The sequence below is a fragment of the Bacillus rossius genome, assembly GCF_032445375.1.
Source record: "Bacillus rossius redtenbacheri isolate Brsri chromosome 9 unlocalized genomic scaffold, Brsri_v3 Brsri_v3_scf9_2, whole genome shotgun sequence".
NCBI lineage: Eukaryota > Metazoa > Arthropoda > Insecta > Phasmatodea > Bacillidae > Bacillus > Bacillus rossius.
Genome location: NW_026962013.1, coordinates 5,052,255 through 5,076,359, shown reverse-complemented (window position 1 = coordinate 5,076,359; position 24,105 = coordinate 5,052,255). Strand labels below are relative to the sequence as shown.

Sequence of the window (24,105 nt, the reverse complement as noted above, 5' to 3'; positions counted from 1 at the left end):
AGTCGATAGTTGTCAATCTATTTTTTCTTGTCTACAACGGTACAACCATAAATGGAAATTTTTTCGTGAAACCAAACTGTCCGCTGACGTCATTATTAAGTGAGTGTTTGTAATCTCCGTTAATTGTGTCGTCGGTAAGCTTCGCTTATCTGTACGTGTGTTTGTTGAATAGAGGGAGGTTGAGGTAGGTAAGCTGTACGTTACGTCATGTTTCGAACAGCTGATAAGTAATGTAATCTGTCGTACGGAGCTCTTGCGCGTATGGCATTTATATTTTGGACAAGTCCTGTAAAGAGGAAGTGGGAGTGACCGGATATCACAATTTACTCAGTGCTTTGTTGAAGTCACAGTTTGGTTTGAATTTGAAACGCTTGTAGAATGAATAAAATCACAAAAAAATATATCCAGTTTGTTAAGTCTGTTGACATAAAACATTTAAAAAGTCTTGGAAATAAAATATATGTATAAAAAGGGCGTGCCATTTCTTAAACTGCCATTCGGAAGATGACCTGTCTGCATTGAAAATCATGTGTAAACTCTCTTAATCTCGGAGAGAGTTCATTATCACATGCTGGTGGTAGTTTAAAACCTGAAAATTGTGTTGCTCTTATTACCTATCCCATAAAAATATGTTCTTATATTCGTACTTCCCCTCCCCCCTCCAACATCATTTTATCAGCCACATGTATGTGTTACTATTCTTGCCACAGCATAACTAGGCAAGCACCCCTCTACTTGCTGTGTTTGTTCAGGGTAATTTTAATAGGTCATCAAATGCTACGGTTAGATAGATGGGAGTGTTCTTTGCACTGTACTCTCTGCTGGTGCAGTTGTTTTGAAACTTATTTATTACTATATCTGAAAAACAATCAAATTTCTTGGATGAAGTGATGGGTAAATATGTAGAGTCGCGGTATATGCGAAAAAAATGCTAAAAATCCGAAAATACATTTATTCTATGCTCTTTCACTTCCTCTTTTCAAATCAACCGGCGGAGATAAGAAATTCCGAATACTTTAGGAGATATCGAATTTTTTAATTTTCATCACAATACCTGTGTATTCATGCGGCGATCACCATTGTTTCTGGTTTACGAGTATCTATTATGTTTCTTATTGGATAATTTTGTCACGTGACAGTTCCGTGATTGGCCAGTATTCAAATGAACCAATACGTGATTATTTATTTATTTATAAATGTTCCGTCGGAGGTATCGCGACGTAGGTGAACGACTACATCATTTCCTTCTAATGGCAAAGGAAATGTACCCGCCTCCAATTTAGGTGGGTTTTTAACGTTTCTAATTTTAAAGTCTTATTTTTATTTGGATATTGTTGCGCAAGTAATAAGTAACAAAAACATTTTATCATTTGTCCGGGTTTGTTAGGTCAGGTCAGTTACATTATAAATACTTTAAAACTAAAGAACCATTAAAATTAATTCACATTATTTTTTATGTCCGCTTAGTTTGAAAGTATTAATAATGTAACTGACCTGACCGAATCAACCATTTTATTTATTACGCATTCACGAACACACGGCGAAATAACAAAAGTGGCGACAATCAAATGGTTGTATAGGTGTTGTATTGCAAAATTAAAAAATTAGATATCTCCTAAAGTATTTGGAATTTATTATCTCCGCCGGTTGATTTGAAAAGAGGAAGTGAAAGAGCATAGATTAAAAGTATTTTCGGATTTTTAGCATTTTTTTTTGCATATACCGCTACTCTACATATTTACCAAATTCTTATATATGGAGAAACACAGGATCGGCAACCTAACATTCACAACATTCCATTCCGAGGTTGTGTTGGTGCATATTCAGTATAAATATTATAAATTTGTTACATAGTGAGAATGATTGTTGGGATTAGGTTAGCTCTATTAAAATTACTTTACAATTTTGTGGATGATAGTGTAGCAGCATAAAAAATACTGTAAAATCATCTAAATGGTTGGTTAGGAAGGATAGCTCTATCTTAAATTGGTAATTCCTAAGCAACCATAAAATATTTAACAGTATTTTTAATGTAGCTATACTAACCCAACAACTGTTCTCAATGCTTTAAAGTATTTTTAAGGTAGCTAACCTAACCTAATAGACAATTCTCACAACTTGACTAAAGTTCTCCAAAACTTAAACATACAGACTGATGCAGGAAAGCCAAAAATGGTGGTGGCCGCATCAATTCTCAGGTTATTTAATGTGAGCGATAAACTTTGATTTCTCAGAAACCAGCAGGAATATAAAGATGCTGTTTTAGGATAAATACACGAACATCTTTAGTTTTCGAAAAAAGGATTTTCTGTTTTTTTATTTATTTCTGGAAAAAGCCATGACGTAAGAATTTTACCATTTAGTCACCTAGCTGCTTAGTCGAGCCACTTAAGTGCTACACTGCAACAGATTGCCAGAAGCAAGTTTGGTTGGCACAACACTCTTAAACACTACATTAGTCCTTACCAGCTTCTAGTTTAAAATTTTTGGTTTCAATTCAGTTTTGAGGTATTTATCCAAATTTTTTTGTTATGATAAGGCAAAAAAACTGTATTCATCCAAAAATAATGTGACCCCAAACTTTTAGATTGAGTTAATGAATAGACTTTTTGGATTGGAAATCACAGTTCAAGTACATACGTAGCACTTTAAAATTATTTAAATTATTAAATTTGTATATTTAGGTTACTAGACCCTTTCTGGTGCCACATTTCTCAGCAGCGATTTACATGGTTACTTTTGAAAAACCAAGACACAGAAAAAAGTCGTGTTTTATAACTAGTTCAAAAGGGGCAGCTGTTCAGAAAGGAAAGAATGTGTATACGGTGGGTAGTCTGGGAGGGTGAAAAAGGAGGGGGGAAGGGGGAATGGGTGCCTTCGCCAGCAGCCACAGGGAAGAGAAGCGGAAAGAAAACCCAGGGGCAGACTCCATTTGCACCTCTTCTTCAACCTGCATCTCTCCTCTGTCGGGCCTATGCAGAGGTCCAGGAAGCCCCGGAGCAAAGTGCTACAAGTGGTGCAGTTCACAGGCAGGAGAGCGTGTAGTTTTACAACTAAATCGTTTCCAATGGCAAAATACAAGTAGCTTGGCTTCTGGGTTGTAGCCGTGACCTTGGCAAATAATTCACCGACGTTTCGGTCAACATTGCAGTCGCCATCATTAGGGAGCATTTATCTAGTTAGTTACCTAGGTAACGACCGAAACGTCGGTGACTTATTTGCCAAGGACACGGTTACAACCCAGAAGCCAAGCTATTTAAGACAATGGCCGTGAAAGCCTGCGAACATTATTTGTGGATACAATGCGACCCCCACTTTTAGTTTCCACAGTTTTGGTAAAAATCATAGCTTTCTGGTAAATTCCAAGTTTTAGATAACTTGTATCAATCATATATTCACAAACAGGCTCTAGTATGGAGAGTGACAAATAGCAGGGAGTACCAAAACAACAAATTTTTGTTGAGGAATATATATATCTGGAAACGAAACTCTGAAAAGTCTCAGGGGCGAACTGTAACACGCAAATTTGAATTTGGCTTGCATCAGGGTCTACTTCACTAGCTGAGGGGACGCACGATCGCAGCGCAGCGACGTAGATGTTTGTGTAAACCACACGCAGTCTTGGTGTACATCACCCTTCGTGGTACGAAACTCTCAAGTTTCAGGCAGTTGCTGTTAAGACGTATGAAGATCTTCCTATTTGGCCACACGTCTGTTGTGAAAGCACCATTGGTAGATGCCCTCTGCTCCTGCTGCAATTTTTTTTTTCACCTGGCCGTTTACCATTAATATATCCGCCATCTCTGCGAGTGTCAAGTCTGCTGTGCCATTGCTGTTCGTCAAATATGTAATCTCAGTATCATGCTAACAGTCGTCACTACGCTAATCACCCAAATCAAAATGTGTAAATGTACCACAACCAACCAGTGTGCTGTACACCAGACAGACAGCTGGCTGTTAGTGCATTTGACTAACTCTACACGTCCTTCTCGTCGCGTGCTCCCCACAGAGCGTGTGAATGTCTCTGAGCCGCGACAGTGTGTCGTCTCAGCCGCTGCAGTAGTCCCGCCAAATTCAAATTGTTGCGCCACTGTTCGCGCCTGTAACTTTGCAAAGTTCATTTTCCAGTCATACGTTCCTTAACAAAAATTTGTTGTTTTTGCATTCCCTGCTTTCCGTTAAAATTTATGATCTGCTATTTATGAGCATTCTGTTCATTGGTAGATAGGTACTAAATTTGAAGGTAAACTTTTATGACTGTTAAAAGTTTGTGTGGTAAGTGTAATTTTGAGATAAAAGATTTCATTAAAACACATGTTAAAAATTTGCAAGTATTTATGTAAATTTTATGTATGTATATGTTTTTTATGTATGCATTCAATTTTTATGCTCAGGATTTTATTTTATAAAGTTATGTACATAAATGAATATATTTTTCAGTGTTTAATGTGGCACTAATTTAGCCAATGTTTCCATGCATATTTATTGTTATTTTATTGGTGTACAGGGTTCCTACGCCTCCTTCATGTTCTTAAAAAGTCCTTAATTTGCCTTTAATTGAATTAGGGCCTTTGAAAGTCCTTGCAGTTCACAAAGAATCCTGAAAAAACTCCTTTAATAAAGATTGATAGCATGCAAGTAATGGATAAATGCAGGCATTTTAATGTGCTTTTGTTTTGGACTTGGCAGAAAACAATGCTTTGTGCAGTACAATTGGAAAATCTTGAGACACATGATTAGAGTTTATGTATAAAATCATTTTGAACTCATGTTGTGTATTTTGTATCTCACCTTTAATCTGTAAACATGTGTTTTACTGTCTTTGAACTTATAAAGTAAATGTAAATGTGATAAAATTTAATGTTAGGGCTTAAAATTTTGGCTACATACTAGGCTTGGGTTGGATATGTTCCAGAGATAATTATGGACAATAGAGGTTTATCTGTATGAATTTAACTAACCGATGAAATTATTTCTATGCGTTAAAAATTTAATTTTTTTTTTCCTTGAGAGTTTTTGTGATATTACAAATAGTTTTATTTCTCTTGATAGTGGTGAAGTAAATTGATGAAGTAAAGGAGCCCTTAAAAAGTCATTTATTTTTTATTGGATGAAAGGGTGCGGACCATGATGTATCATTACTCATTTTGAGTGTGGCATCAAATTAAATTTGAATTTCTGCTGTTTGTTGCAGTTTCGAGGCCTGCCGTTGGTCTTAGGAGAAGTGACCAATGCCTGGGTGAGTGTGATGACGCAGTTCATTGCGACTGGCGGATGGTTGAATGTTTGAAAGCCACGCGTAGCTTCTTTCATGCTCATTGTGTGTTCCGTAGCCAATTGCCAGCAGTGCCGTTCACATGAACCAGTGGCTAGTAGCCAGGCTCAGATCGTGTCACAAACTCAAATCTTTTGCAGCTTTCACTTTTGCATTTGCGAAATCAAAAAAAAAAAAATTACTGTGGCCACTTATTAAAAGTCATTGGGTTCTGAAGCGTGCTTCTCAAATTTGTTGCTAACTTGATGAGATTTATTACCAGTCAGCCTAATGGTGCAGCAAAAATTTGCATGTGCCTTTGTGTGGCAACTGTACTAAACATGTGAAAACAAAGATTTAATTGTTCACGCAACAGATGCAATGGTAGACACTTCTTTGCCATGTGCACACAAAAACAAAAAAAGCAAGAACATTCAAATGGTGCACATGTGCAATTCAGTATCTAATGTAATATGAGTAATGCTACATTTATAGGTGCACATTGAAATACACTGAACACTTTTCTTCTGTCCCTAAATGTTAAGTAACTGAGCCTATTAGGAAGGTTTGTTTTTGTTTCACCTAAACCTATGTTGTATCCCATCGTTTTCGTGGATGTTCACTCGTGCAACTTGCTTCTGGTTAAGGTGGCTAACAAATTGCATGCAGAACTTGAGGTGTTAGCTAATTATAAACTGTTCAACATTTATTAAATGTGTCTGATTACTATTAGCATTTAAGAACTATTCAATTTCCTATTGTATTTTCATTTCATGGTTTGGTTTTTAATGTGTAGTTTTTGGACAGCAAGACGTTTTTACACTGGCATTTTTAATGAATGAAAATGTTGATACCGAGTTTTGGGTAAAAGTTCCGTATCACTTATCCAAGTTTATCCCTTGATTATGATGGCATGATCCTGTACAGATGATCTTGTGGTACATCATGCTTTCTGTTTTAATTTAATACGTCAAAAGATCCTGAAAATAAAAATATTACAATGCAAACAATGTAAGGAAGTAAAAAAAAAAATAATTTTTTAATTTTAATTTTATTAGATAAACAATCATAAGTCATTTTTCATCACAATATTTGTTTTATCCAGGATCTTTGTACTGAATTAAAACAGCAAGGATCATGTACCACAGGATCAATGTATTGAGGATCATGCCATTAGGATCAACCATGATAAACTTTTACAGGGTTTTGTCAGTTGGATAGACACATGCAAGAAGCCTTTATGCTCAATATTCCACCATGAAATGATGGGGTCGCTCCGTAAAGTCCCACAGGAGACTGCATGCCAGGTCGGTGCCGTCCTAAGCACTGCCATGCTCTTGGAGCGTGCGTGCCCAGCTTCGGCGCGCTGCGTCTTCGAGCAGGGGTGGGGGGGGCTTGTTTCCCCCAACAGCGCCACAACCCTGCTGACAAAGTAATTGACCCAGATTGTGGCCTCGTCGGAGGTCAAGTGACACTAATTGTCCGACGCTTCCCCTCACCACAACCAACAAACAGGCTTCTCAGTTGCGAGTGTTGTTATCTGGAAGATGGTGCTGTCTTGGGATGTGCTGGTAGTGCAGTTAAAATGGGAGATAAGTTACTTGGCTTTCCTTCTAACTTTGGCAATTTTTTTGGCACAGAAGTGATTGGGCATTTTTTTCTGCAATTGTATGGGAGTTAGGTGTGCTACAAAGTTTAGGTTTCAGTAAACACTGCTAAATAACTACTCATGAGTCTCATTTGTCTGAAATATGAATTTCATGCCAGAATGGGGAAAGTGATGCGAGTGCTATCTGGTTGAAGCTAATACGCTAGCTGACGTCTTTCTGGTGAAAGTGATTGGGAGGGCTGTTAGAGAACTCCATTAACTTGTTTCTCGTCGTCCAGCTCACCTGATCGCATAGAGCCCTTGTGTTGGCTATTTTAGCACGGCCAGCTGTGAATTGGCTCCTGCAGCTGGCACGGTTGGCGTGCGCTGGTGGTTGCGACGACGTGACTGTGCCAACAGAAGGCCTCAGATAAAGATTGTGGAGAGTTGTTTGCACTTGGCTCGGTGGCTTCCTGTGGATGGTGGAGAGGGAGGAGGGGGGAGGAGGAACAGATTACGCAACCGTGTCAACACGGAGGGGAGAAGTGACTCCGTTGCTAAAAGTGTTAACGTTTCCTCAACAGATTTCTGTTCCAGTTTATCGTGTGCAGTTGGCCTGAAATGAAATTTTGGTTCATAGTGGAATAATTTTACTGAATTTTAAAATTTTTCTGTTCCAGTTTTCGTGTGTAGTTGGCCTGAAATGAAATTTTGGTTCATAGTGGAATAATTTTACTGAATTTTTAAAATTTTTGTTTTTTCTGCTTTAATTTCGTGTTGGTGTGGCTACTTGTTTTCTTGTTACAACAGATGGAAGAGTGAATGGTTTTTCGTGTGGACACCTTGCAGTAGTGTCAGGATGGTAGTGGGCTGCAGCAGTGCCGGGTGAAGACTGGCTGGGGAGGGAGCAAGTGTCGCGTGTCGGGAGGACAGCGAGGTTGGGGAGGGAGCAAGCGTCGCGTGTCGGGACAGCGGGGTTGGGGGAAGCGCGCGAGATGGCCGGCCCCGTGCGGGACTTCCCGCTGGCGCTGCAGGCGCTGGAGCACAGCAGCCTGTACGCGCGGCGCGTGGCGCACCACGGCAGCTCCGCGAGCGTCAAGGACGCCACGTGCGACTACGAGGACCTGGGAGACGGGACCCCGCCGGCCGGCCCCGTCCCTCTGCCGCTGCCCAAACCCGGGGGCACCAGGTATAGTCGGTTCCTGCCAGGCTGAGCACTTAGGACCAGCCGCGGAGGGATGTATCCCTCGCTAGGTGCTTCTCTTGTCTTGGGGCAGGAAGGAAACGGCATTCAACGAATTATTTAATTTTGTGTCCCTTTGAAAAATCTAGTATCATTAAGTTGAGGCCAAACACTATATTAGTTACGATGATATTTATTAGTGGTAGGCAATATAATCCTACATTATCACACAAATGATTTTACTGTACAATAGTACGGAATAAAATTGATGTACTTCTACCCTAAGTAAAATATCAAATGTCTATATAAGAAAAACTATAAAAAAATTATTTAAATAGTTATGTACAAAGAAAACCGGTATCAGCTAAGTATGGAAACAAATTATGATCAGTTCACAGATAAGTAGGAAAAAAAATTAATTGAAATCATTCATTATAGAATAAAAATATGCAATATGTTCAACATAGTTACTTTTAAAAGATGTACAAAAAAATTGTTGGTAATTAATTTTAATGTTCCAAGTAATTGTCAGCTGTATGAATCATTATTTAATTTTATTTTTTATAAAAATGTTTCAAATAAATTTTTTGTTGATACTAACATATTTTTGTTGTGGCTTACAGTTAGTCATGCTTAGGGACCGGAAAAATTCGCGGATTCAATGACCTCTAGGATGGCCTCCATTATCCTCTGCACTTCTCAAGTAAACACGTGTGTTCATTGGTTACTAAATTGTGAGTCGTCTCCACCGGTTAGCTTGTGATTCGACGCTTCTTTGGTCGATAGTCTCTCATTGGCCCAGAGAGCTCCAGTTAAACCGCAAGCCAATAGCAGAACCAGCAGAATTGTACACATGTTTGAATTTCAGCCTATCACGAAATGAATCCGCGAATTTTTCCGGTCTCTAGTCATGCTTGTCCCACGGCCACAAGTTGCAGTGCCCAAGGAACATACGTGTGGATGTGTGGCGGTGGCGGTGTGGTTGTCGGACATCGCAGATAACCACAGACTAACTGCAATAACCTGCGGCCTCGGTGGTGCCATCGTCGGACGAGCGGGGACGACATCTTGGAGCCACACCCTTGTTTGTTCCAGCGTCAGCATGTCCCTGGGCAACATGTTCTGCTCCCGCTGCGGAGACGGGTTCGAGCCTCACGAGAAGATTGTCAACTCCAACGGGGAGCTGTGGCACCAGCAGTGTTTCGTGTGAGTCGAGTGCGCTTTCGTCGCTCAAGTCAGGCGGAAGTGCGGCCGTTGTGCCGGACGGTGACCACCGGGTAGCTTCTGTCCTAAACCTAGCTTCAACATGGCTGACATTTTAACGTGTGTCGTGGAAGTCTGTTGAAATCAAGTATTGTTAATCCATATAGTAGTAACAAATAAAACAAATTTATTTATTAACTGTATTAATACCTAATATGAGTGTGCTTATTGATTAAATATCATAAATATTTTTTTCTGTGTGTAGCTTACTTGTAGAAAATATGAATACACAATATAGCATTGATATGTACTTGCACGACTTATCTTTTTAAATGATATTTATTTGTAATTTACTATATCGCCAATAACTAAGAATACAGAATTTCTTTGTCAGAAAAATTAGGCTTATTTGATTTTCCAAATTAAGAGTTCACAAATTCCTGCTATGAAGTTGCATGTGTGGTTTTTATAAGATATAAAGTCTTCATTAATCTGTGACAGTGTTAATAACAGCAATGTATTTTTGACACAATTTTAGATCCTTGCCATTTTCACTCTCAAGATGAGAACCTTAACCGATACAAAGACCACAGTATGATAATTATTAAGGGTTTGCATGCATTTTGTTAGTATCTCTGTATTTTTTCTTTGAAAGACATTAGTTGTGTTAATCTAAAGAATTTAACTCATTGAATTTGTCCTTAAACTAATGAAATCACCCCAACATGACAGTCATGAGTACGTTGTATTTTAAGTGTCCACTTTCAACCACTGGTATACCTGACAATATTGTCTTGTGTCGTGCGTGTATCGTGGAGTGCAGCAGCAGTTGCCTGGTTTCTGGAGACGCTCGTCGCCACAGTTTCGTCCCCGTGGCCAGTGGCGAGTGTCGCCTCACGCTGTCTCCTGCCGCAGGTGTGCCCAGTGCTTCCGGCCGTTCCCCGAGGGCATCTTCTACGAGTTCGAGGGTCGCAAGTACTGCGAGCACGACTTCCACGTGCTGTTCGCGCCGTGCTGCGGCAAGTGCGGTGAGTGTCCGTGCCCGTTGGACGCTTTGTCCAGCTTTCTAGAGATGTGGGCGGGTCTGCAGATTTCTCAGTTAAATTGAGCTGAGCCTAGTTCGCTATTTATATCATCACGTCCAGGATTGATTAATTTTTGGAAGAGTCCTTAAAAATTGAGTTGAGCGTGAGTGGTTACTATAGTTTTTAACTAAAAATATCTTATATTTTTTCCCAGTCTTGCTATTAAAATTTGATAATCATATTAGAGAATATTTTTATATGATTATTCAAATTTGATTCCAGCAATAAAACTGATATATGCACATGCCTAGTATTTTTGCTGTTTTTAGAAACATGATGTCAAGTATTTTAATTTCACAGAGAATATATTTTAACATTTGGTAATTTTTTTTTTTCATTTTTTAAATAACCTGTTTCTATTAGCTCTTTTTTAATGTGATTCAATGGCAGTGTTAAAAAATTGACTTAACTATAGAATTTCCCAAACTAAAAATGAGCCAAAAGATTTATTGTGGCGTGATTTTTTCTTCTTTCATTTTCTTCCGCCAATTTCTGGTCAGCAGCGATTTTCCCCACTTCGTAAATGACGGGACTTAAAACATCTTCAAACCTCATGTTACATTAAAGAATAAGCCAATGAACTAGATATAAAATGAGTGTTTGAATATAAAAGCTGTAACACTTTTGATGTTGCTACATGTGTGCTGAACATCTATACGACTATATTAGTAAATAAAAAGGACATTTTAAAAAAACTAATTTTTTTGACCCAATCTTTCACTGTGGAAGTAATGGGGAAATACCTATGATAGTTTTTGAACGCTGGGCTCTCCTGCCTCCCCCCCGCTACGAGCTTGTGAACCCACGCCGGGCGTGTGGTGATGAGAGCGACGCCGGCTGCGCAGGGGAGTTCGTGATCGGGCGCGTGATCAAGGCGATGAACGCCAACTGGCACCCGAACTGCTTCCGCTGCGAGGACTGCGGCAAGGAGCTGGCGGACCTGGGCTTCATCCGCTACCAGGGCCGGGCGCTCTGCCACGACTGCAACGCCCAGGCCAAGGCCATCGGCAGCGGCAAATACGTCTGCCACAAGTGCCAGTGAGTCCTCCTCAGGGGTCGTTCAGGATCGACCCCCTGACCGTCCCGTCGACCGGTCACCCAGTTATCCGAACAAGACTCAGATATTCCCCAAACCTTTTTTTCCCCCCAAGTTAAAACAGATTTACATTATTTTAAATTTTGTGAACGTAACACTCTATGCATCTTAAAATTGCAATGCCCTTGGATAGGCACCAACCTATTTTTGTTCCCCCTATCGCGTGATGTAAAGACGTTATAAAACATTAACCTGAATTCATGTTAATTCTGCTACTGGTAAGGAAGAAAATTAATTTTCTTACTAGCGAGTTTGGTTATATGGGACATTTTTGTCTGTAGGTGCAAGGTAGTATGCGAGTTATAGCATTTTGTTTCCAATAAACATATTATAGCATCGTTTGTGAATACTCAGTTATCTATAATTATAATTTTTCTGACCCCAATTATGGCTTGAGGCAGAGTGGGAAATTTTCCGTGGCCCGGTACCAAATTAGTTGCTCAGGCGTTGGGAATCTCTGCTCTTCGCGACGTAGGAATTTTGGGACCACTTGTTTTGAAAGTCAGCATTTGTTGATTATTGTGACCTATTTAACATTTTTTTTTTTCTTTCTGGAGATGATGAATCATTTCTTCTCTGCAGTCACACACTGGAGCCTGTGACTTTATATAAGATTGTAACAAGATTTAAAAGCTTGGGAGGGATGCTGTTCATTACCTGGCATGGCAAAATGTTGTTGATGGATGGATAACTCAAACAGAAAATCATTGCAAAAAAAAAGTGTAAAAATGCCAGAAAGTTTAAAGCAGTGCTCCTCAAGGGACATGCCTAGTCAGGAGTGTGTGTGCTAGGGTGAGACAGGATGATGAGCGTATGGCTCTGGACTGGCACGCAGTCTTCGTGTCGTGCATAGATTTCAGCGGTAACCGTAACATTATATGGGAGAGTAATGAAGTTAAAGATTTAATGCAAATCCTCGGAGTACTTTCAAGAATCTATTACGGGTGTTTCACACCTAAAAATTGTTCTGAAAAAAAAATGCATTTAGGAATTATCACCCTTGTAAAAAATATAGTTTAAAAACAAAATAAGGATCCTGAACTTCTCGTCCGCCCTCACGTTTTCTTACATGCTTTGTGTGGACAGAAACCACATGGATATTTTGAGCAGTTTTCAAATAGCTTGGCTTCTCCTGTAGCTATGCTCTCTGCGTGTGTGCCCGGGTAGGCGGGGGGCCTCGGCTGATGGGCTCTGGCGTGCCGTGTGGCTCGCTGGCTGGTTGGGGGTCGTCCATTAATCACATACTGTTTTTTTAGCAATTTTTTAACCCCCCCCCCCCCCCCCCTCCACCTCCTCCTAGTGATTTGTGGTGAGGTTTCAGACTACCCCCCCAATACATCACGTGTATTTTTTTGGTACAAAATATTTTTAAAAATTTCAGAATATTATCTTCAAATATAGGTATATAATCTAATTTAATTCTGGAAAATTAAGCACAGTGATAAAAATGTCCAGACACACATTAAGGTTGCAGGTTTATTCTCACTGGCATAAAAATAATAAAGGAAAGGCTTATAAGTAGAAATTGAGCGAAAAAATAAATACACGTGATATCTCTCTATACACCCCTCCTCCCCCCTTGTGATATTTCGTGATTTTTCCAGACACTCCCCCCCCCCCCCCCCCCTACAAGCCTCGCGTGATTAATGGACGATCCCTCGGTTGTAGCTGCCTGTGTTGTGTCTGCGAGGATCGGTGACGGAGCGTGTGGCGTGTGGCTCGCAGTGGCGTCATCGACGACCGGCCGCTGCGGTTCCGCGGGGAGGTGTACCACCCCTACCACTTCAACTGCACCGCGTGCGGGGTTGAGCTGAACGCGGACGCGCGCGAGGTGCGCAGTCGCCCGGGCTTCGCCGCCAACGAGATGGTGAGGAGCTTGCGTGGTTGGCAGCCCTGCCACCCGATCGCCTGGTCTCTGGACTAACATTTTTTACTTCTGTGCACATCACTCACATGAGATTGATAATTGCTAGGGACACCTGTATTTTGCGAATACATTTCGTGTCAAGGTATTTCACAAAATACTGTAGCTACCCTCCTGTGGTCATTGGCTGAGGTCGGTGAGAGGTGTCGTCCCGCTCTTGACGGGGCCGATGAGAATGTGGTCACCGTACTGCTACACCCTCAAAATTTGCCATGACTCTTAGAAAAAGCTACAGTGTTTTGTGAAATACCGCGAAATACAGGTGTCCCTAATAATTGCTAGATACTTAAGTGTGATATTAATGTTGTTTCAAACTATAAAATGTAATTAATGACAGAATTATATGTTTATAAGTTATTCTTTATGTCCATAATGCAGGAACATGGGACAATGATAATTTTAGTTTTTCTACTACAGTCAAACCTTATCTATCGTTTTTCAGGGGACCAACAAAAAAATTCAATAGATGCGGACATTCAATAGATGTGGACTTCACTCTTAAGAATTTTAAAAAAATATTTCAACCTCAAAATTAGGGTCAGAAATATATCAGTTACTTGTCATTAAAGTTAATCAGTTGAAAAATAAATAAAAATAGTATTGTACTTAATTCAATTTACACTTGCAAAAAAAATAAAAACATATCCACAATAAATCTACATGGAAATTAAAGTCTTTTTCAATATCCTAAAGTCTGAAATATGTTTACTCATGTCATCAAATGTAGAGCTGTACTGAAAAAGCTGATTTTGCCGATATTTAGTTGAATCGGCATTTCTGCCGACTTCTGATACGCTTGTTAATTTTCGGCCGAAATTACTGAAAAACGAGAGAGACTGCCATAACCTAAAAATCCACGATTACCCTTTTCACTTTTCGTAGTAGTACTGCATTACGGTAACTGTAGTGCAAATGTGGTAGCTATCGTGCTTCTGTAGTAATTATGGTATTGACTAAGAATCTTTAGTTCTTTTTATGGTAATTATCTTAGGATAACAATTGGGTTTGTACTGTAGTTATGGTACATCATCCATATTTCTTCGTAAGTTGTTGTTCATTTGTCTTTTCTTCATATTTACGTGCTCCATTACTTGGCTGCAGATTTAAGGTGATTTTTACTACTGTATACTATCGTTACTGTTTTTATGACGGTTTCTTTCTAAGAAATGGTTATTTCTGCAAAATCTTTATGGTTAAACGATCATCTATTATAATTTATAGTGACGGGACCACATATTTTGTACGATCAATGCGGACAAAACGATAATTCGAACATCAGTACAAGCGGACTTTTTTAATCTCAGTTGTATGGCAATTTTGCCGGGACCGTAGAAAGTATACGATAAACACGGACAATCGATACATGCGAGTTCGATAGATAGAGGTTTGACTGTACATATAACACAAATTGACATCCATCACACAAGCATAAGAGTTATCTTAGGTGAAGTCGTTATGTTTTTGTTTTAAAGTGTTTAATTTGAAATGTGTCAGAGCAGGTGGGACGGCAAATTTTAATTAAAATTACTTATTTCTGACAATTTTGGTTTACGGTAAAATTCAAAACTGATGATAGTGACAATTAATTTAGTCTTTGCATACACTACGTAGTATCATTTTCTAGGTTTTGAATTATTTTATCCGTTTAGTCCCAAAATTATAGTTGGAGTATAAAAACACATTTTGCCATTGTTTGTCTTCAATTTCAAGCTCACCTCCACAGAACTATGGAATAAGAATATTGTCAGTGCAGAGCTACAGCGCGTCTCCTCCTGAATTTGCTGTGTGCGGTTAAAACTCTCTGTCTTTTCAAGCTGATTTTTGCCATTAAAGCTCTCCTTTTCGTTGTGCTCTGTTGCCAGGTATATGCCATGGAGATAAAATGTTTGAGACAACTTTGCAATGTAATGAAACTTTTTCAAATGTTATCGAAACATTGTATTTTGTTAAACTAAAATTTAGAATGATAATTTTGAAACTATAGATTCCTGTTGAATTTCATTAAGAGCTTTAGCTGATAATATTATTTGTTTTATTTATGAGTTGTGTTCAAAAAATGCTTTCTTGGTTTCAACTAGGTATTTTTGTCAACAATATATATTTTTTTTACATTATTTAATATTAAAATTTTTGCTCTTTTGAGCACTGTACTTAATTTTATGGATGTGTTGTTATTAATAGTAACCCACTGCTACAAATAGTGTCGCCAGTGAAATTCTAATTTGTGTGTACCATTGAAAATTTTTTTTGTCAGGTTTACTTCTACTGTTATAATACTGTCATGGACACCAAATTATGGTCTTTAAAAGTCAATAGATAGTAAAATTTAAAAAAAATATATTAAATTTAATACAGTTAAATCTGTGGATTTATGGAAGAGAGGGTTGAGTCAAAAACATCAAATTTTAAGAGAGGTGGAAGAAAGTCTAATATTATTTTCACTGTCAAATATTATTCCATATATTATTAATTATTGATATCTTATACAGACAACACAAAACTACAAACCATATAAAGTGTCAAAAGGCATATCCTTCAAATAATCCTTGACTTTCTTCCACCTCTCTTAAAATTCAATGTTTTTGACTTGACCCTCTCTTCCATAATACCACAGAAATATGGCATGAAAAATAAGATTTTTAACGTTAACAAGCCGGGTAGCATCAGTGGTCGCCATTTACTCTGTCCTGCAATCTTAAGCGTGGGTTACGATTCATGGTGCGGTCCTCGGAAGCAGGGAAGGTGTGTGCCGTGACCATGTGCCGCGTGCGTGCAGAACGAGCTCTACTGCCTGCGCTGCCACGACAAGATGGGCATCCCGATCTGCGGGGCGTGTCGCCGGCCCATCGAGGAGCGCGTCGTCACAGCGCTCGGCAAGCACTGGCACGTCGAGGTGAGGGGCTTCGTCCGTGCTCAAGAGGTCCTCAACCGAAACCCCTCGTGGCCCAACATTATCGTCGCCTGAGAATCGGAGTGTTCTGTGTCCCTTGAAGTCGGAACTGAGATGTAAGCATTTGAAAGTTCAAAAAACTATGAACATCATGACACAGAACAAAATAATATTGGTCTTAAATTAAGAACAAACATTTTTATGTGCGTAGACGTGTGTGGATATAGTACAAATGAATACTAATATTAATTTCGTGTCCATACCATAAAAAACCTAAAAAGTGGACACAGAACACTCCAATACTCAGGCGGCGATGTGTCACCGTGAAAGCCACGAGCAGCTAAAATAAGAACTCCAGTGTAGACTTTGCACACATTTCCCTATTAAATTTTAAATTTATCCTGACCACACATTCACGTTACAAATAAGAGCATTGCTCCGCAATATTAAAGCAAGATGTACAGTATGCAATTAGTAAATTTCGATTCACACTATTAAAAGTTTTATATTAAAAAAAAAAATTGAATTCATTTTGCGTATATTGTATCTCACCTTTTAATCTAAAAAAATGTTGATGTTTTTACTGCCTTACTTTGAAATTATAACGTAAATGCAATAGTGATCAAATTAAATGTTAGGGGCTGCAAATTTAAGATATTTCCAGGGATAGTTCTGGACAGTTGACCTGACCAAATTATTTTTGTGCGTTGTTGTTTTCTCGTGTGGGTTTTGTGATTTTCAAATGGTTTTTCTACCTCTTGGTGGTGGTGAAGCTTGTGTGGTGAAGAGGTCCGCGAACGCTCCTTAATTTTTCGGTTGCGCGAGAGGGCGGGGAACCACGTGCTGCGTGTTGCTTGCAGCACTTCGTGTGCGCCAAGTGCGAGAAGCCGTTCTTCGGGCACCGCCACTACGAGAAGAAGGGCCTGGCATACTGCGAGACCCACTACCACCAGCTGTTCGGCAACCTCTGCTTTGTGTGCAACCAGGTCATTGCCGGAGACGGTAAGACACGCTCTCGTACAAGTTTGCGAGTATTCAGAAAAATTATTTAACTTTACTGGATAATTTGTTACTAGGCTAAACATTCCATTTTAATTAATTTTTTTTTAATTTTTTATTTTTCATTATCATTAGAAACAGAAAAGTATGATTCGTTCACAAAAAAAAATATCATAAGAAAGTGTGTAACACATATAAAGCTAAGAATGTTTATTGAGTAATTTTTATTTGTTTTCTACATCTTAGTATATACAGCCTTTCTTTATGTAACAACTAGTTTGTGATAATGAAAATTTTTTTTTTTAAATATTGTATTTTTATTTTTTGTATATAATCAGTTGAATCAATAAAACTAGGTAATATAAAATTTTGCTGGTTTAAGAAAGTGCAGTGCTGTATTTTTTTTCTTGGATTTTACATCACACTATCATGGAGCCATATATATATATATGTATTTCTTGCTCTTTATTTTTACTCTATTTTGCATCAGTTTTGTTTATGTAATCCTGTGAAGTGCTGAAAAAAAGTTTCACTGTACATATGTTCAAATTTTATTTGAAAAATTATTTATGTTCAATTCAAATATTTAAAAAAAAAATGGGGGGGGGGGGGGGAATTCTCTAGCTGGTTTAAGCCCTGCTCACTTTGGCAATTTTTAATGGGGTGCAATAATTATGCAATTTCATTAAAGATGTCTAAATAATGTTTCAAGTTTTCTGGCAGCCAAGTTTTAAAAAACAAACTCACCTAGAAATTTATTCAGTCTCTTTGTCTGGTCAAGTTTAAATTAAAGGCAGAGTGAGGTTACATACACAAGCTGAATTTTAGTATTTTTTTATTGCTTTTACTGTGTTTGTGTTTTTAAATGTAAGATCACAGTTTGGTACAATATTTAAAAATTCCGTGTAATTGGAGAGTTTTGATGAATATTTGTTTCTGTCAGGACATAAAAGTACTGACCAAGTCCTTTTGTCAAATCTCTTGCAAAGAAAATATTACCGCCCAGATCTCATAGTAGCCTTATGCATCCGTAGCCTTGCGCTTGGAGGCGATACCGCGCCAGAAGCACCGGCGAGTGTCACACTTGCTAGCAGGCCTCGCTAACTCAAATACACTGACTAGGTTGGCCCCCTTGATCAATTGGTTCCCTCTCGTCGATTGTTTGAGAACCGGGAGCGGTCGGCGCGCCCTGTTGCAGTGTTCACGGCGCTGAACAAGGCGTGGTGCGTGCACCACTTCGCCTGCTCCGTCTGTGACCTGAAAATGAACCAGAAGACCAAGTTCTACGAGTTCGACCTGAAGCCGGTGTGCAAGAAGTGCTACGAGAAGTTCCCCGCGGAGCTGCGTCGCCGGCTGCGGCGGGCCCACGAGCAGATACCCAAGAAGCTGGCTGCCTGAGGTCTCTGCCCCCTCGCCCCGTGGCCCCCTTGTCGGGCCTCTGCCCCGCGATCATTCTCTCGCTTTTCATAACTCACACTGTCTACACCTTCGCTATGATAACTGTTGGAAATTGTCACTACCGTGAGTTGTGGTGTGGTTGGAGACAAGATTTTATAGTTTTATTTTTATTCCTATATAAATTTTAAAACAAAGGATTGTGGTTTTTTTTAGTTTTATGGAAGCTAGTTCTGTAATACTTACTCCACCAAAATAACGGTAAAATTTGTATTCTGCATTTTTACGATAAATAATTTGTGACAAATTAATCTGAAACAGCTACATACAGAACAATGAAAATCAATTGGCTAGCATTGGCTGGTTTAGAAGCGATTCAAAAAGAGATGCAAAATAAAATCAAATTAAATAAATTTTTGTGACCCATGCACTCAATTTTTTGTCTGAAAATAATGACATTCCTTGAATTCCAAACATTAAAAGATTACTTTTTTTTATGTTTTGAATTAAGTTTTGCTATATGGTGTATTATCTTGCATTTCGCTGTTTTATGGTGTAATGGCGTTTTTTGGTGTTATTTTAGGTTGTTTTTTTTTTTCTCAATCCACCATATAATCTTGTCTCTAGGTTATTGTGTTGATATAATTACTAGAGACCTGCAAAATTCGCGGATGCATTGACCTCTAGGATAGACTCCACAGTCCTTGCTTTAAATACTCGCGGAAATGACACCTGTTCATTGGCTACTGACGCTTGAGATGTCTCAACTAGACTGTCCGTAACTTGGCACTTTCTTGGTTTAGTGTTCCCCATTGGCTCCAAGTTCCCCGGATAAAATGTGGGCCGATCGCAGAAACGGTACAAAGGTATAGTTGTTTTGATGCTAGCCTATCGCAAAATGAATCCGCGAATTTTGCAGGTCTCTAATAATTACTCTAATGGTAAGGGTTGTTCATAAGATGATAATTGTAATGGAACTTCGTATTGACTGAGGATACGACAGTGAAGACTGAACCAAAGTTTGTTCATTCAGTCATTCATTTATGCACTGGTTGGAAACTGCTAAGGAGTGGGATGTCTTTATGAATGTCAATCTGCGAGGCATTTATTGGAATTGCGTTTGAGATTAGGAGAAAGGAAAGTAGTTTGTTGTTTTTAATGATCTGGTTGTTGGAAAGTGGAAAATATAGTTTCCACTTGTGTTGCGCATTAAAGAACTATATTAAAAGTTTCCACAAGTTCTGGTCAGCAAATTTTTTTTGGTTAGATTTTCAGAACTGTATTAACACTGTTAAATATTCAAAAACAACTGTAGATAATAGTTTATTCAAATCAACAGTTTAACAGTTGTATATTACACCTGTCTCCCCTCCAAATTAGGCTTGGGGTCCAGTTATAGCTAAACATTAAGTGTGTGTTGTGCGAAAGGTGGAACTTGATGGACTTAGGTAAGTTATACCATCTGTTGATCACTTGAGTGGACTGCTGGTACTGCCCCAACTCCAAAATAGTTTCTCATGTACATGATCATTGATTCCCAAAAGTTTGTTAAAACTACGGGTTTCCAGGCGCAGTTTTGGTCGAACGTGTCGTTCAGAATGTACAAAACGTATTAATGTAGCTTAAATCCAGGCCTGTGCGGATACTAGTTGTTTGATGGGAAGCGAAAATATAAAATCCAATATTTAAAATATTTGCAAAGTCGAATCTAATTGCGAATATAGTTCTTGGCAAAGCTGTTTTACACTTATTTTATAAAATACAGGATTGAAGTTAGAACATAATCATTAAAAATTTGTAATGTTTGAACTGATTAAGTGATCATCAAATTGGGCCAAACTTATGTACATTCAATCAAATTATAAAATAACTATATGTATAATATAATTATTGAGCATTCATAATGGCAAATGGACCACAGTCTTTTAATTTTTTAAGAGTATACACTGCATTAAAAAAAAACTAAATATATCATGAGCAAATTTGATGTTTCCAATGTTTTAAGTTTGCAACAAATGCAAAGCTTCGCAGCAGATGCAAAGCTTCGCATTACAACCGATACTTCAAGTAAAACGATAAGCAAATTTCCTGGCAAAGTCAAATTGAATATTAAAAAGAGCTTCGATTGATTTGCTTAGCGGAAGCTTGGCACATGCCTACTTGCTTCGTTTCATACCTTGCAGTTATACTAGCGGAGTGAGCTGTTATATATCAGTGTTTATTTGTATTGTAAACTAACTGCATTGCTAATTCAACTCTCTGTTTTTTATTTAATTATTTGCCAATTTTGTTGCTTAGAATCCAAGTCGCTTAACTGAATGTTTGTACTAGCTAGCAGTAGGCTTGTGAGACGAGAGCCATGTTTGTAACACGGTGTGTAACTGTGGAATTATATATCATGTGCCTTGTTGCTTGCCTTTTTAAAAAAAACTTAATTGTCAGTGTTTGGTGTGTTGTAAGTGTTCACTTGGCTATGGGTTCCAGAGGAGTAAATGTTGTTGAAACCTCGGAGAGTGAACATAGAGTTGTGTATTTTTTTAATGGAGATAAAGCAAAACCTTAATTACATAAAGAAAAAAATTAATATTTATATGTATTAACCTACCTGACCTTTCTAATATTGCAATTTAAAAATTATTTTACTTGGTACCTGAGCCATATTTAACAATTGGAACATAGTTTTTATATCAGGTTTATTTTTATGCAATTTATGTATTACAAAAAAATTTTTACTTGTATTAAACAAAATAATTGTTCACATTTTGGGTTTCAATCTTGTTGACCTACCTTCCTAGACCCAAGTCTTCCATGATAATTGCTATTATGCAACTTTAAATTGTATCATTTCCGAAAATAATCTCTGAAGAGAATTTTCATTCCGCCAGAAGAGTCATTTTGACGACGCGTCTATGTGTCTGTCTGAACAGCAAGACGTTTGTAGTGAATCTACTAAAACATTCATACCACTCATTGACAAAGAATGAAGATTGAAAATATAAATATTGATGCGTTTCACACATACAACTACCGACAGACGTCAAGTTTCTTCATTCCCTCCCAGCTCTCGAGACTTGCTTGGAATGGAAGGCCTGGCCTGATAGGCGATAAAATAGGGCGCTGCAGCTGTGATTCCAAACCGCCGACTCATCTTATCGCCTTGTTACTCGCTGCCTCGACTTGCGTATCTTCTGCCGAGACAGAACTGCCTGCACGTCTGCAATAAATGGCCTTGTACCAGAAATCGTTTGGAGTCACTTACCGACATGCTCTGTCACATTAATATAGGTATCTGGAACAGACTTGGTCACGCCACTCGTGCCTCGGCCGTGCTTCTCACGACTCGGCCGTGCCTCCCGAGAATTGGTGAGCTGGCCATTGAGACCCGATGAGCTTCTTGACCCTTGTCGCTTCACGAGGAAGGGATCTCCTTTGGAAGCTAGAACATTCAAACACTCAAAATACTTACGTAAGCATTCAGATGAGAAATAACTAAAGGAATTGAAACATTTTGACACACTTCATAAGTTGTAGCTACAGATCAAAATTCTACATTTATGTAGTGATTACAAAACTTTGATATTGTACTTTTTTTTTTTTTAAGTGCACCACTATAATTAACTTAATAAAGCAAAATCACTCGAATGTTGTTTGTTCAGTTTTGTTATTTCAGAATTTATTGTCTGGTTTTAACATTCAGGAATCCTCTATGTGGTACAACACGCACTGTCCTACCAGACCCATGTTCCACTGTATTTGTAAGGTATGCTCTGCAAGGGAAATTACAGGATGAAGAAATGCAGTGAGAGAAAGTCAATTAACCGGCCACATTTTAGACCACGGCTGTGTTGGATTAGTGGTTTTTCCGGATCATTTAATATTGGTATAGTTTTAACAGGAAAACCAAAGAAACATGTAAACTGTGCAATGTGGTTTAAAAAAAAGCTATATGCTTCTATGTGGTAACAAACATACAAGCATTACTGTTTAAGGGCTCAGCTGACCTGGGCGCACATACAGTATGCAGAACTCGGAAATAACCGCTTGATATAACCAAGTGGTTTATGTTTAAAAATAGGCTGAGAGAGGATGAAGAGTTTTGTTTACAAATTTAGTTTTTAATCTGTATTTTTAGGAGTGAAAATGGCTAAAGAAAGTGTTTTTAAAATAATATTTAGCAATGAAACACCCAATAGAGATTCTTGAAAGCACTCACAAGATTTACAGTACACCTTTATCTTAATTTCTCTGCCACTAATATTATGTTTATTTCTTAACTATCCTAGTTGGCCAATACACGAGAAGTATATGCACTGGTTCAGAGCCATGTGCCTAGAGGACACCAATACCTTCCTAGAAGCACCAGGAAGTGTATTCGTATCATTAACACAAATTCATATAGACCCACGTCTAGGCGAGCCCTTTGAAAGAGATCTCTGATACCATGCACAGCCTGTTGGTCAAGGGTAACATGTACCAGAATGCACTTAGAGTAACCCAAATGCAAGTGGCTAGAGAATGTGCGAACCTAGGAATGCCGTATAATAGATTTACCACATAAATTAATAATCGGTTTAAAATTGATTGAGTTTTAAATAAATTTGATGTAGTCTTATTCAAAAAAGAAATTGCTTATTTATCTACAATGTGTTTGTAAAGATCTTTCCTAACCATCCTCCCTTACAATTTTTTTTATATAACATTTAATTGTGTGGTAGTTATGACTGAAAAGGATAGATCTAGTTTAGCCACCCATCGTGCAGATTTCCTGCTGTCCTCCTGCAATATTATGCTTACGGTGCACTATCTGAGAGGTTGTCTACACATCGGAACAGTGATATTTGCAAGGGTAGATCTAGGGCTAGGCCCCATTACTAGAGGGACCCTGCATGGGAACTTTTTTTACTGACACACCTTCAATAAGATCTTTTAAGATAAATTAGCAAAACCATTGCATGACTTTATTTTCAGGTTAGCTTAAACACATTTTTTAAAGAATTTATTTTCTAATTTTTAAGGGATGACCCTCTAGTGTCCCCCCCCCCCCCCCTCAAAAAAATTTTTTTTGCTTTTTTTCTCTGTGAGTCATTCCACACCATCTTCTCCTCTGTAAGGCACCTTTTGGAGATTTCCACTACCGAACACTCGCCCACACACGGCTAGGTTTTCCTTGAATAAATCCTCTAGGTCGACTGTCATAAAAGCAATACACACCACATCTGCATGGGTAATTCCAGCCTCACGGTGATTTTTTTTGTTCGGGTTGCCAGGTCCACAGGTGGCCTAAAATGCACCTCCACACATAGTAGGGAATTCCTACCTGTCTGGACTATGCAGTCCAAACCTCGAGGATTTCCTGTACGCATTTGGTTAGAAAATGTTTTTATTACGTTGTTAATATTGAAAAAGGTTGCAAGATGCCCTTATGAGCGCGTAATATGCGCCTTGCTCTCTTTTTTGGCACAAATAAATACACAGAGGAGAGTCACAG

At 38.6% G+C, this 24,105-nt stretch overlaps 1 protein-coding gene and 1 long non-coding RNA gene across 6 annotated transcripts; one reads left to right on the top strand and one right to left on the bottom strand.

Moving 5' to 3' along the window:
- Positions 1–21,375, top strand: LOC134543331 (LIM and senescent cell antigen-like-containing domain protein 1). 5 transcript variants are annotated; one of them, XM_063388289.1, is made up of 9 exons: positions 1–99; positions 5,195–5,239; positions 9,121–9,231; positions 10,144–10,256; positions 11,159–11,351; positions 13,135–13,276; positions 16,110–16,226; positions 17,084–17,225; positions 18,421–21,375. In XM_063388289.1, exons 2-9 carry the CDS (start codon positions 5,232–5,234, stop codon positions 18,618–18,620), a joined length of 1,026 nt encoding a protein of 341 aa, XP_063244359.1. In that variant the 5' UTR covers positions 1–99; positions 5,195–5,231; the 3' UTR covers positions 18,621–21,375. The 5 variants fall into 5 exon arrangements, with proteins under 5 accessions (XP_063244359.1, XP_063244358.1, XP_063244357.1 ...); XM_063388288.1 differs by having other exon boundaries at positions 15–184; XM_063388287.1 differs by having other exon boundaries at positions 82–134.
- Positions 5,085–7,259, bottom strand: LOC134543333 (uncharacterized). The gene is made up of 2 exons (XR_010076919.1): positions 7,147–7,259; positions 5,085–6,678 (listed from the first exon to the last, which is right to left on the bottom strand). It is a non-coding gene; the product is annotated as an uncharacterized LOC134543333 (long non-coding RNA).
- Positions 21,376–24,105: the final 2,730 nt, after the last annotated feature.

Bases quoted from the DNA above. Each gene is read 5' to 3' on its own strand.
- LOC134543331 (XM_063388286.1), top strand. From the start codon at position 7,838: ATGGCCGGCCCCGTGCGGGACTTCCCGCTGGCGCTGCAGGCGCTGGAG. The intron at 10,257-11,158 runs GTGAGTGTCCGT...CCGGCTGCGCAG, and splicing joins GCCGTGCTGCGGCAAGTGCG to GGGAGTTCGTGATCGGGCGC. The intron at 17,226-18,420 runs GTAAGACACGCT...GCCCTGTTGCAG, and splicing joins CCAGGTCATTGCCGGAGACG to TGTTCACGGCGCTGAACAAG.